Here is a 12,699-nt window from a genome sequence, read left to right as displayed (position 1 = left end):
TGAGTTGCAGATGGGAAATTGCTGTCTGTATATTTAAATTGCCAATCAGGGAAAAGCAAGGTGTAGTAGAGTAGGCTTCCAAGTCAGCTATGCCTAACACTTTGCTTTGTGACCTCAAACAGTTTAATCCAAGTCCTCTGAACAGTGACTTCCTCATGGTTAAAATTAGGATAGTAGGAGTTCCCATCCAGGCACAGTGGAAACAAATCTGACTAGGAACCATGAGGTTGTGGGTTCAATCCCTGGCCTCTCTCAGTGGGTTAAGGATCTGGCGTTGCCATGAGCTGTAGTGTAGGTCACAGACATGGCTCGGATCCTGCATTGCTGTGGCTGTGGTGTAAGCCAGCAGCTGTAGCTCCGATTGGACCCCTAGCCTGGGAACCTCCATATACTGCGGGTGCAGCCTCAAAAAGAAAAAAAAAAATAGGATAGTATCTTCTATTGTCATTATGAGAATTAAATCTAAGATATTTTAAAGCACCTACTCTGGCACATAGAGGGCATTCAGTATATCATAACTATTGCCATTATTTCATTGTTGCTATTGTTGTTTCTTAGCTCTTCTTACTACTGATAGAAATAAGGAATAATTATTTGTTCCTCTGGTCTGTCTGATACCTCAATAGCAGAAGAAAGGATGAAGAAGAGTGGAGAAGTATAAATAGTAAGAGAGGAGTTCTTGTCATGGCTCAACAGAAACAAATTTGACTAGTATCTGCAAAGATACTAGGGTTCAATCCCTGGACTCGCTCCGTGGGTTAAGGACCCAGCATTTTCATGAGCTGTGGTGTAGGTTGCAGATGTAGCTGGGATCTGGTGTTGCTGTGGCTGTGGTGTAGGCTGGTGGCTACAGCTCTGATTCGACCCCTAGCCTGGGTATTTCTATATGCCATGGGTGTGGCCCTAAAAAGCAAAGAAAAAAAAAAAGGAATGAAAAAGAAGAAAATAGTAAGAGAACATAGAAAAGAAGGAAGACTGTAATGATGAGCAGTAGTAGGATACTACTAGTAATTGCCATGGTATCTAGAATACTAACCTAGCTTTGCAGTTGGTAATAACGACTCTATTTTTCTTCCAGATCATCAGTTTGACAATTGTGGCAAGACACTTTGATGCTACTAACAGAAATGTTTAGTTCGTTGGAAGGTGCTTTTATATGTGGTCTACCCAAGACTGATACCTTGTTTATGGCGTATAGACACGGGCTGAGTTATTCATTACCAACCATGGAAAAAGGGGGTTTAGCTAATTTGGGTTGTTTAACAAAAGGATGATTAAGTTACTCACAAATAAATTGGTGTTTATCCTTGCATAATGTGTAGCATTTGCCTCCATTAAGGGAACTGATAATAACCCTAGCTTGTATTTCAGATAAGGAGGAAGAGGGAATTAAATGTTTGGCCTAGTTTCCCTTCCCTAATTACACTCCTAATATAATGTTGCAGTTGAAAGCTTATTAGATGGCTATAAAATTCAAAAGGAAATAACATTTTTAAGTTGACTTAAATATCTTTTGGTTGTTGTTGTTTGTTTGTTTTTCAAGATTGACATCTGGTCCTGAGAATACACTTTTCCACTATGTTGCCTTAGAAACAGTGCAAGGGATCTTTATTACTCCTACCCATGAAGAGGTGGCACAGCTAAGCGGTTCTATCCACCCTCAACTTATAAAGAATTTCCATCAGTGTTGTCTCTCCATTCGTGCAATTTTCCAACAGACATTGGTTGAAGAGGTAGGGCACTACTATGAATATATTTTGCTGTCAATTTTATTTCCAGATCCCTAAATATTCTCTCTAAAAAAACTCTTTAATTAGTATGTCCAGCAATGAGTGTTTTCATTTACTTTAATAGTCACCTAACGTAACTTGAATGTCAAAGTACCCACAGTACTTAACTTCAAAGCTTTGTTATAATTCTGAGTTCGATATCCCAAATTACTATGTCAGGAAATGGTGGACCTGTGTTTTCCTATAGCAAAAGTAGAATATAGTGGTTTGTAGTATAAATTTGCCTCCCATATTTGATATCTGTGTCTCAAGCATTACTTGAACAGGCTATCTCCCACCATTTGGTAACTGATAATTCTTTAAGTATTCAACCAGCAATATAAAGTATTTTGGAATATAATGGGATAAACTACAGCAGTAGACACAATACTGTTATAAATGCTTCAGCCAGTTGGTCGGTTGGTTGCTTGCTTGCTTTTCAATCCAGGATGAAGTTTCACTTAATGTTGTACCTTCTGATTAAGTAGTAATGTTGTATACAATTAAAATGTCAATTAGATAGTTTTAATAGAGGGGAAAGATAAGTGTTGATTTCTGAAAAGGATAAACATGCAGAAGTCTTATTTGTGACTGGTCAAATATCACACAGCCAAAAAAAACCGAAAACAAAAACTCCCTGGAAATGATTGTAATATGTATAGCACATGTACTAAGGATGCCAAATTTGTGAAACACTTAGGTTTAAATGTGGAAGATCATTGGGCTGGGTGTAGAGAATCCAGGACTGAGCCTCAGCTCTACCTATTTCCTCACCAATAAAGTGAGTGAGCTGAATTATTTCATCTCTTAGGACTCATTCAGCAATAAAATTCTTTGTATTATAGGGCTTCTGCCTGCTATCAGAAATTCTTAGTCAGCAAAATGTTATGTTTGACAATATATCTATGTATTTTGCATTCTTATGCTCCTCCTTTCCTTTTTAGCATTCTGATAGATTCTGTAAGGGTATATTTCATTAACTTATTTATTAATATAAATTAGCCTTCCCCATATTATAAATACTGAGGTACCTACTATGCACTGGATACTATTCTAGATGCTGGGGATATAGCAGTGAACAAAACAAAGTCTTTTTCCTCTTGAAGCCTATATGCTAATAGGAGTGGCTAATGAATTAGCAGCAGTGTAATATTTCAGGTAGGATAAATTTTAAGAGGAATAATGAGACAACAGTCGGAGGTGGGGGTTACTATTTTAAAAGATCCCTCCAATCTTGTCAAGTAACACTTAAACAGAGACCTGAATGAAGCCAGGGACCAAGGCTTGTGGCAAATCTGGAGGGAGAGCTGTCAGACAGAAGGAAGAGCAAAAACATGAGATGGCACAGGTAGCAGGCCAGATCATGCATGGCCTGATAGACTGAGGGCTTTGTTCTGAGGAAGATGGGAAGTCCTTGGGCAGTTCCGAGCAAAGGAGGGACATGATTTATAGTTTTGAAAGGATCACTCAGGCTGCTGTGAACCAGCTTGCAGGGTAGCAAAGGTGGAGGCATGGATCAGTTGGGAGCTATGGAAATTCTCAAAGCAAGAAATGACAGTGGATTCTGGATCTAAGATAATATTTTGGAGGATGAATTAAAAGGATTTGCTGATGTCTTAGATAAGGATTTTGAGAGAAAGAAGAATGAAGAATCACTCCACTGTTTCGGCCTGAGCCTTACAAAAAGTCTTTAGATTCCAAATGAGTCATTGTTTTGTTAATGATCTAATCAATGGGAAATTTAGAGTATGTTTCAGAGGAAGAGATAATACTGCTTAAAGTATATGCGTTTTAAGTATATTACAGAATTATCTATTCATTTAGTAATTCATTAGTCATCTATCTGTTCATTAAGCATCTCCTGTGTACATAGCTTCTTTCAAAGAACACAGAGATGGATAGCATATTGTGTCTATGCTAAAAACAAGATTATAATATACGGGGAAGACAAACCTATAAATTGCTAATATAATAGAGTATAAATACTGATAATGTAGGGCTGTCAGCAAAATGTCCCCTTGGAAAGTCAATATACTCTTAATCCATAAAGTCTCTTTTAGGAGATGGTATTTAAAGTAAGTATGAAGAAGAGTGGAAATTTTCCTGCAGGTCAGGAGGAGAATGTCATTGCAGGCACTTAAAGTATGAAGATCAGCCAATTCAATTCTATGTATGAAAACATTTCAAAGTAATGCTAGTCATGCCAGTTAATACTAACAATACCTATTAATTTACAGAGAAAGAAAGCACTCAGTGGTAGAGATCATTCAGGTTCTACAAATTCAGTGTCTTCTCTTAACCCTGTGAAAGAACACGGTGTGTTGTTTGAATGCTCACCTGAAAACTGGACTGATCAGAGAAAAACACCACCAGTTATGGCTTACTGGGTAGTAGGGTAAGTGGCAAGAAATATTTTAAAGTGCTAAAAAAGTAGTAGAAGAGATAAACATTTTAACATGTAGGCATGGGATTATTAACCTAACTATAATAATGTATTTTAGAATTTTATTTTAGTTACTAAGTATCGCCTTTAAATTTCTCCCAATTCGCTTAGTATTAAAAGAAGAAACTTGGAGTTCCCGTTGTGGCACAGCAGAAACGAATCTGATTAGGAACTGTGAGGATACGGGTTCGATCCCTGGCCTCGCTCAGTAGGTTAAGGATCTGGCGTTGCCGTGAGCTGTGATGTAGGTCACAGACGAGGCTCAGATCCCGCTGGCTCGGATTTGACCCCTAGTTGGGGAACCTCCATATGCCATAGGTGTGGCCCTAAAAAGCGAGGAAAAAGAAAAGAAAAGAAAAGAAAAAAAGAAACATATTCCGTTCTCTTACACAATCAAATTAGTAATATACTGAAAGGTCACATGAGTCCACACTTTCACTGCTATTTGCTTCCCTCTGTCTCTACTTCTCTTCCCTTTCTCTTCCTTTCTTTCCCTCTTCCTATTCCTTCTCCTCCTCCCTACCCCCAACCAACTACAAGACCCTGCCCTACCTGGCCCCTGCTCACCTCCCAGTTCTCGCCTCCTATCACTCTCCTCCACACACTGCACAGCCACACTGGCACCAGTCCAGTTTTGTTCCTGCTGTCCTGCTGTTCCTTCTTTGTAGGATATTTTATTTCTTAACCTTTGCATATCTGGCTCATGGATATTCAGACTGGCACTAGCATGTCATTTCCTGTCATAGACATGATCCATGATCTCGTTCCTCTTTCCTACATTAAAGTGCCCGCTCAGTTATTCTCTGTTCTATCACCCCTTTATTCTTAATTTTCTTGTTTGTTTATAATCTCTTGCCCCCCTCACTAGAATGATAGATGGATAGAGATAGATAGATAGATGGCTGTATATAATAAATTAGGTGATACAACCCAATGCTCTGGGAATTCTGAGGAGTGGGGTAGAAATCTAAGCTGGGATTACAAAGAAAGGCTTAAAGATTCCATTTGATCCAGTTTAAGAGATGCATTGGATTTGTATAGAGCATTCTAGAGAAAGGATTGGATGAATAAAGACCCAAACAGGGAAATCATAAGGCATGGCAGTGAGTACTGTGGTTTGCCGGGATGGTAGAGGGGTGGCATGGATGGCATGTACAAAGATGAAGTGAAAGATCAAGCTGGAAAGCTAAGTTAGGACCACTGCAGAGAGCCTTCAATTCCTGACCAAGGAATTGATTTTGAGGGAAATATTGAGCCACTGATGGTTCTTTGAGTTACGTAGAGAATTGATGGAGGAAAAAACACATAGTTAAGTGGGGCTAATGTCACTGGACACCTACCATTCAGTACTGAGCCGTACACCAAACACTTTACAAATGTTATCCAAAGCAGTAATTCCCATGTGCTGGTCCATGAAATTTAGAATCACCCAAGTCACTTATTATTCAGAGGTGCCTGCACCCTACCCTAGACCTGCTGAACCAGAATCTGTGTGAGTGGGACTTTGTATTTTTAGTAAGCTCTCTTGTGATTCTGATGTGTAATCAGTCAAGCCTGAGAGCATCAGCATGATCTCAACTCAGTGTCACATGAGCAGAGCTGTGCTATTGGAAGATCCAGCTGGGAGCAGCAATGGAATGGTGTGGACGTAAGAAAGAATAGAGATAAGACCAGTGAGACATATGTGTAGGTGTGCAGTGGAGCCTTAAACACATTCACAATTGGAACTGAAAGAATCAATAGATGTTAAATTATGATGATGCTGATCATCATAGAATAAAGAAATTTAAGGAAATCAGACAGAACTACTCTTTTTTGTTGTTGTTGTTGTTGTTGTTTTTTGGCATTTTGCGATTTCTTGGGCCACTCTCACAGAATATGGAGGTTCCCAGGCTAGAGGTTGCATCGGAGCTGTAGCTGCCAGTCTACGCCAGAGCCACAGCAACTCAGGATCCAAGCCGCATCTGCAGCCTACACCACAACTCACGACAACGCCAGATCCTTAACCCACTGAGCAAGGCCAGGGATCGAACCCGAAACCTCATGGTTCCTAGTCGGATTCGTTAACCACTGCGCCACGACGGGAACTCCAGAACTACTCTTGATTTCAGTGGTTTGATTCGTATACATTAGTATTGATTAAATAGACTAAAATGTTAACTTTCTGAGACAAGTTTCAGTGTGAATCCCAACTCAAGGTCTAATAACTATTGTACTTAAAATTATTGTACACTATTAGCCATATTGTGATAATTATGACTAAATTTAATGTTTAAAAACTGAGGGCTATGGTTATACATAAAGATAAAGTAGACTTTTTACACTCAGGAAAAATAAAAGTAATTGACCTCAGGCATATATTTTTTATTTAAAAATAAATCTAGCTGCATTTCTATCCATTGTAGATTTAGATTAATGGGGTTTTTTTTTAATTCACTAGAGATTCTTTCTCAAACAAAAAAAATTAAGTAAATTAAAGAGTTGGGAGTTTTTCCCTTTGTTTTTTGTTTTTGGAATTTCTGAAATGAGTGTGTTCTTTTCCTCTACAGGAGACTCTTTCTTCATCCCAAACTTCAAGAACTTTATGTCTGTTTTCATGACTCAGTTACAGAAATTGCCATTGAAATGGCCTTTAAATTGTTCTTTGGATTAACCCTGTAGCCGTGTCAGCTTGATGCATGGCTACCTTGTGCACAGGCTATTGAGCAGTGGTAGAATTGCTAAAATATATTTACAAAGAGATATGGTGTAAGTTCTTTTCAATGTTCAATACTCAACATAATATTCTTCAAGACTGAAATGACACACTCTTGGATTTGATGCACTGAATCTCATTATCAGACTTTTGAAGACGATACTTGATCAAAACAGGAAGAAGAAATTAACTTATTTCCATTTTGGTTTATAATATTAATTTATTTACTAGTTTGAAATAATGTAATGCGTTTTATGTAAAACTGATATAAGGATGATTATCTTAGAAAAATACCCAGTTCATTGTGTATTTCACTCAAGACTAATACTGATATCTAGCAAAACAATCATGAAGTTGGGAGGAGGTGACCAGGTTCTGTAAGTGACTAGTGCTATGACCATGAGAAAGTTTTGTACCTCTCTGGGCTCAGAATTTTTGTGTACAAATTAAATGATTGCTTTGAGGTGTCTAAAGTCCCTCTTAAGAGTAAAATGTGTGGTTTTTTCCCCCTCTTGCCTAATGGTCAGTACCTGAATTTGTAATGTCCAAGTACTAATTCCTTCTTAGATCAGATACTTATCTTTAAGTGTTTCAGTAGATATCTCACTGTGCAGTAAGAGAGAAGTGAGAATTAAACCTCTTTTTAAATTTATTTGATTTTCTGTACTCTTTCAGGTTAGCCCTATTTTGACTAGGATATAATTTTTAAAATATTTGTCCATAACTTTCATCATTTTTCTCTGTTGAAATATATTCAGGTATACGCACACATTTTATACAAGTTCATGAATTTTAGGAAAGTTGTATGTAAATCTTTAAAAAACCTAATCATGTTGAAAACACTGAAAGATATGACTTCAGAAATCCTATAGAACTTCTTTGTTAAATAGTAATTTTGCCTTAAAAATATGGATCATTACATATTGGGTTCTTCCACAGGGGGACACTTTAATGAACAATAGTTTGCTTGACCTTGAGTAGAGAAAGATGACTAATTGGATGAGAATTTTCTTTGGCTGTCAGAATTTGGTGAATCAAGAGGTAGACCATAACTATTTTTAATTGACACTTCAGGATTCTCCTGAAGTCTCACATGCCCCCAAGACTTTATATTACTGGGTTCTTCCTTCTTCAGTACTTAGCTTTGGAAAGTAAATGATGCCAGTACATCTAAAGCTGGTCTCTGCCTTTGCCCTACCTCACATGAGAGCCCTTCGGCTTAGTCAGAACTAACTGCAAAATGTAATGGGTGCACCATGTGAAATATTTGGTTTCATAACAAAGACACTGTTATCCTTCTATTATCAGTTTAAGAGATTTTTCACCCAACATTCAAGGTGCAAACCACTCTATTTGTCCCTTTAGTGACTTGTGGGCTTTAATTTTAGCATTCAAACAGGGCAGGGAACATCAGTTCCCGAAATGTAGAAAATGGCTTGAAATATCCTCCCCTTAAGATTACAGTATTGGTCAAATGTTAGATAGACTCCACCACTGTCTTAGGACTACTCGTGTGCATATGTATTAAGATATCATTAAGAATATTTAGTAAATGTCCTAAGTTTCTTGATAAGTCCCCTAAAAATACCATGAACTATTTTTAATCATGAGAATTATTCATAAATGCAACTATTGATCACAGATTTTCAAACAGACTGAACTAGACTTGGGATTCTATCATCGGGGACTTTTTCTGTTTCATTTAATGAACTTTTGATCTGTTGAACTGCTTTTCCTAGTGTCAAAGAATCATGAAACCACCTCTTAATAACTGAAATAAAAAGACATAGCAGGAGTTCCCATTGTGGCACAGCAGAAATGAATCCGACTCGTGACCATGGGGTTGCGGTTTCAATCCCTGGCCCTGCTCAGTGGGTTAAGGATCCAATGTTGCCATGAGCTGCGGTGTAGGTTGCAGATACAGCTCAGATCTGGTGTTGCTGTGGCCCTGGTGTAGGCCAGCAGCTGTAGCTCTGATTGGACGCCTAGCTTGGGAACCTCCATATGCTGCAGTGCGGCCTGAAAAAGGACAAAAGGGAGGGAAAAAAAAGACATAGACTACTGATCTTAGTAAGGGCAAAGTCCTTTGCAGTATTGTAGATGTGCTCTATAATGTCCATGTTGCAGAGACATTGCCTTTTTTTTTTTTTTTTAAAGGGCTGCACCTGTGGCATATGGAAGTTCCTGGGCTAGGGGTTGAATTGGAGCTGCAGCTGCCCACCTGTGCCACACAGCCACAGCAACAAGGGATCCAAGCCATGTCTACGACCTATACCACAGCTCACAGCAACGCCGGATCCTTAACCCACTGAGCGAGGGCTGGGATTGAACCCGAGTCCTCATGAATACTAGTTGGGTTTGTTACTGCTGAGCCACAACAGGAACTCCTGCATTTTTAAGAAATAAAATCAAATATTATCTTGGCGTTTATCTCTACATGGATATCAAAGTAAGCATTATAAATAAACTTAGCTGCCCATTTTTCCATATATGTTCAGGTTCACATCTGAAAGTAGATCAATCTGATTTTTGGACAGAAAGTACCTATCTGCCACTTCATTAAATAAAGAGGGACAAAGAATTCTTGAGCAGATGCAGAAACATTCTAAGTTGGATTTTATGAGTTCCTTCAAATGTTCTTTTTCATCAAAGGCTATAATGCAATAGACTATATAACCAACATGAAAAAATTAAATCAAGTGCTGTCTTACCAACATCATCTATTTAACTTACATTTTAGATTCTAAGGCGACCCCACTCTCTTTCTTTATCTCTCTTTTGTTTTTCTCTGTCAGGTTAGAGAGGGCATAGTCCTTATTTGTGCCAAGGGACCCTTCATGATGATGCAGTACTGGCAAGATGGGCAGTTGCAGTGCCTGCTTGTTTATATTTGTGATACGAAGGGGAAAAGCTGTGAAACTAATTTACTAGGTTTGGCTACTTTGAACATTCTTGAAAATAATATTGTGAATAATTATTTGTTGTCTTCGTGATTTCCATCTAAATAGTGCCTGGCACATGTTAAGTGCTATAAAAGTATTGGCTTCTCCCACCAGTACCACCATTTTTTATTATTATTATTAAATATCCATTGGTTCAAAACCATGGAGTCAGCTAAATCATACCTGCTACTATACAAAATGTTGGAAAGCTAAGAAAAAGTATTCAGCACTAAACACTTACAAAAGGATTTATGCATGGATATTTTTTAATGTATTATTAAATGTTACTAAAACTTTAATCTATACACTAAACTCTGGAAATAACTTAATTTTGTAGAGTTGTACTTCTATATTCTATATGGTTGAAGCTATTTTTATATTATATTGATAGTTTTTAATAAAGATGGTTTGTTTGCAGTTCTGTTGCCTTTTTTTTCATTTGTCCAACAAGTATTTATTAAATTTCTATTCTGCCAAGCACTGTTCTGGATGCCAGGGATGCAGCAGTGAACAAAATAACTGAAGATTCCTGCCCTCAAGGAGCTTATGTTCCCATGGGAGAGGCAGGCACACAAATAAGACAGATAAGTAAAATATGTTAATAAAAGCTAAGAGAAAAAAAGAGTGAAGCAAGAAAATGGGATGTGAAGTATGGGAGATAGGGTGGCCATGAAAAGGGTTGCTGAGGTGACCCCAGATCTTTTTTGTGCCAAGGGACCCTTGATGATGACCAGAACTTTTTTTGCTCTCTAAATCTGTAAATAAAAGGCAGTGTAGCAAATTAAACATTTTCAGCTCAATCTATTGAAAAGAGCCAATTCAGAGTTCTTAAATAGGGTAAAAAGAAAAAAAGCTGCACTTCTAAGTGCTTTCACTTTTGCTGTCTTCTAACAATGAAAATATCTCAAAAATAAGCTTGGGGGTATTATAAAGGAATCTGCTATGAACACTGTCAACTAGGGAGTCAAACTGGGGGGAGGGGAAATATGGAGGCCAGAAAGGAAGGGAGAGAAAATTGTCCTGGGGAACAGAGAACACCTACTTTTCTGTTCTCCAAGATACTTATGTTCCCTGTGGCCAGGGATGATTCTTTGACCACTCTTGGCACTTTAAAAAGACAGTCGTACCTGGAATGTGGTTCAGACAAGTCCCCTCTTGAATTTCTGAGTGCTTCAAATGACCTTAAAAGAGAGTGAAACCTTTCACTTTTCAGATTTTTGCAGATAAAATGCCAATCGTTTCTTTAATTTGCAGTGAATTTCACAGAGGATTTTGAAGTTAATGAAATAAAAAGCTTTAAATTTTTCAAGCTAGGAATATGATTATTAGCACTGTCTAAGAAGAATGCAAATGCTTCAGAAAGATTAATCTGGCAGCAGAATGTAAAATGGAGAGAAACTCAGGCTGAAAAACTGAATAAGCCACAGTGGAAAGGAAGGGAGCACCAAATGTGCCAGTTGGACTTGCTAACTAGGTTTATGTGAGATAATCAAAATATTAACAAAATTCTTGCTCTGGAATACTTTTGGTCTAAACATTTTATTTTTTATTAGTGACAAGTAGTATTAAAAGTGTTACAACACACTTAATAAAAAAAATGTAACCTAAAGTTCAGAAAAAGCCCATAATTCATTTCACATTGTATACATTTGTTTCAAGACTGCAAATCCTAGAATAAGAGATGCTAAGATGGAATCTTCTCTTATTAGAAACCATCAAAGAAGCTGTAAAGAGGAATCAGGAATGTATTATATTCTTAAGAATTTAAGACATTATTTGCCTTATTCACTCTCATTCTCATGAGTGGACAGTGGGAGTTTTCCAGAAGCTACATGTTGTGTGATATTGCAATAAATGGAGTGCAAAAGCAGCTGTGTATATCCAGCTGTCTTTTATTAAGCTAGGCATTTAAAGAGACTTGCAAAAATATAAGACTAGTGTTCTCACTACATTTTTTTGTTTGAAAATAGTTATTTCTTATTTTTAAATGTTACTTATGTAGGAGTTATTATTTTATTATTTTTTTTAACAGATGCACCTGCAGCACATGGAATTTCTGGGGCTAGGGTTTGAAAGCTGCAGGCCCACACCACAGCCACAGCCATGTTGGATCCTATGGCATCTGCCACCTAGCAGCTTGCAACAACACAACCCACTGAGCAAAGCCAGGGTCGAAACTGCATCCTCTGTGTTGGGTTCTTAACCTGCGAGTCACAGCGGGAACTGGGGGGGGGGGGGGTAAACGAGTTGATATTTTTAAATTTTCTGTTTCAATTTCTGAAATGAATAAATGATGTTAATCTCAATATGTAACACAAAAACAGAAGCTTCTGGGCGTTCCCATTGTAGTGCAGTGGAAACAAACCTGACTAGTATCCATGAGGGCACAGGTTTGATCCCTGGCCTTGCTCAATGGGTCGGGGATCCAGCATTGACAGTGACCTGTGGTGTGGGTCACAGACTCACTCAGCTGGGATCCTGCCTTGCCATGGCTGTGGTGTAGGCTGGCAGGTGCACCTCTGATTCCACCTGGTAACTTCCATATGTCACCCTAAAAGGCAAAAAACAAAAACAAAAAACAGACACTTCTTTGTGGTCTTCAGTGTTGTTAAGAGTAAAAGGGGCTCCTAAATTCAAAGTTTGTGAACCACTCTTCCAGAACAGGCGTTGGTCATCAACCCTCCACATTAGAATTACCTGGTGAATTGACATTCAAATATGGACACCTGAATTCCCTTCTAAAGATTCTGATTTAATGGTCAAGGCCTCAGCCCAAGCATTAAACAAAACAAAACATTGTTCCGGCCCTCATCCCCCTTTGTGCATTCTGAGTTGAACACCACTGCTCTG

General features: G+C 38.1%; 1 protein-coding gene across 12 annotated transcripts in view; it reads left to right on the top strand.

The window, feature by feature from the left end:
- INTU (inturned planar cell polarity protein) overlaps positions 1-10,266 on the top strand; it is an 82,058-nt gene extending 71,792 nt beyond the window's left edge. For 5 of the 12 annotated variants that reach the window (XR_014813012.1, XM_084972911.1, XM_084972910.1 and 2 more), the window contains 3 exons: positions 1,544-1,733; positions 4,007-4,164; positions 6,762-10,266. Coding sequence is in view for 4 of the 12 variants with exons in the window: in XM_084972911.1 (XP_084829037.1) it covers positions 1,544-1,733; positions 4,007-4,164; positions 6,762-6,873 (460 nt within the window). In the remaining 8 variants the exon portion in view is untranslated. Of the gene's footprint in view, positions 1-295; positions 945-1,078; positions 1,147-1,543; positions 1,734-4,006; positions 4,165-6,761 lie in introns of those variants that run through there. The other 7 variants (XR_014813010.1, XR_014813004.1, XR_014813003.1 and 4 more) reach the window with 5 other exon arrangements.
- Positions 10,267-12,699: the final 2,433 nt, after the last annotated feature.

Source organism: Sus scrofa, chromosome 8, assembly GCF_054392235.1.
Source record: "Sus scrofa isolate SSC_HxYL_T2T_F1_AM1 chromosome 8, Sscrofa_HxYL_maternal_Yorkshire_Landrace_v2.0, whole genome shotgun sequence".
In the NCBI taxonomy this organism is placed as follows: Eukaryota; Metazoa; Chordata; class Mammalia; order Artiodactyla; family Suidae; genus Sus; species Sus scrofa.
This window is presented reverse-complemented; position numbering and strand designations above follow the sequence as displayed.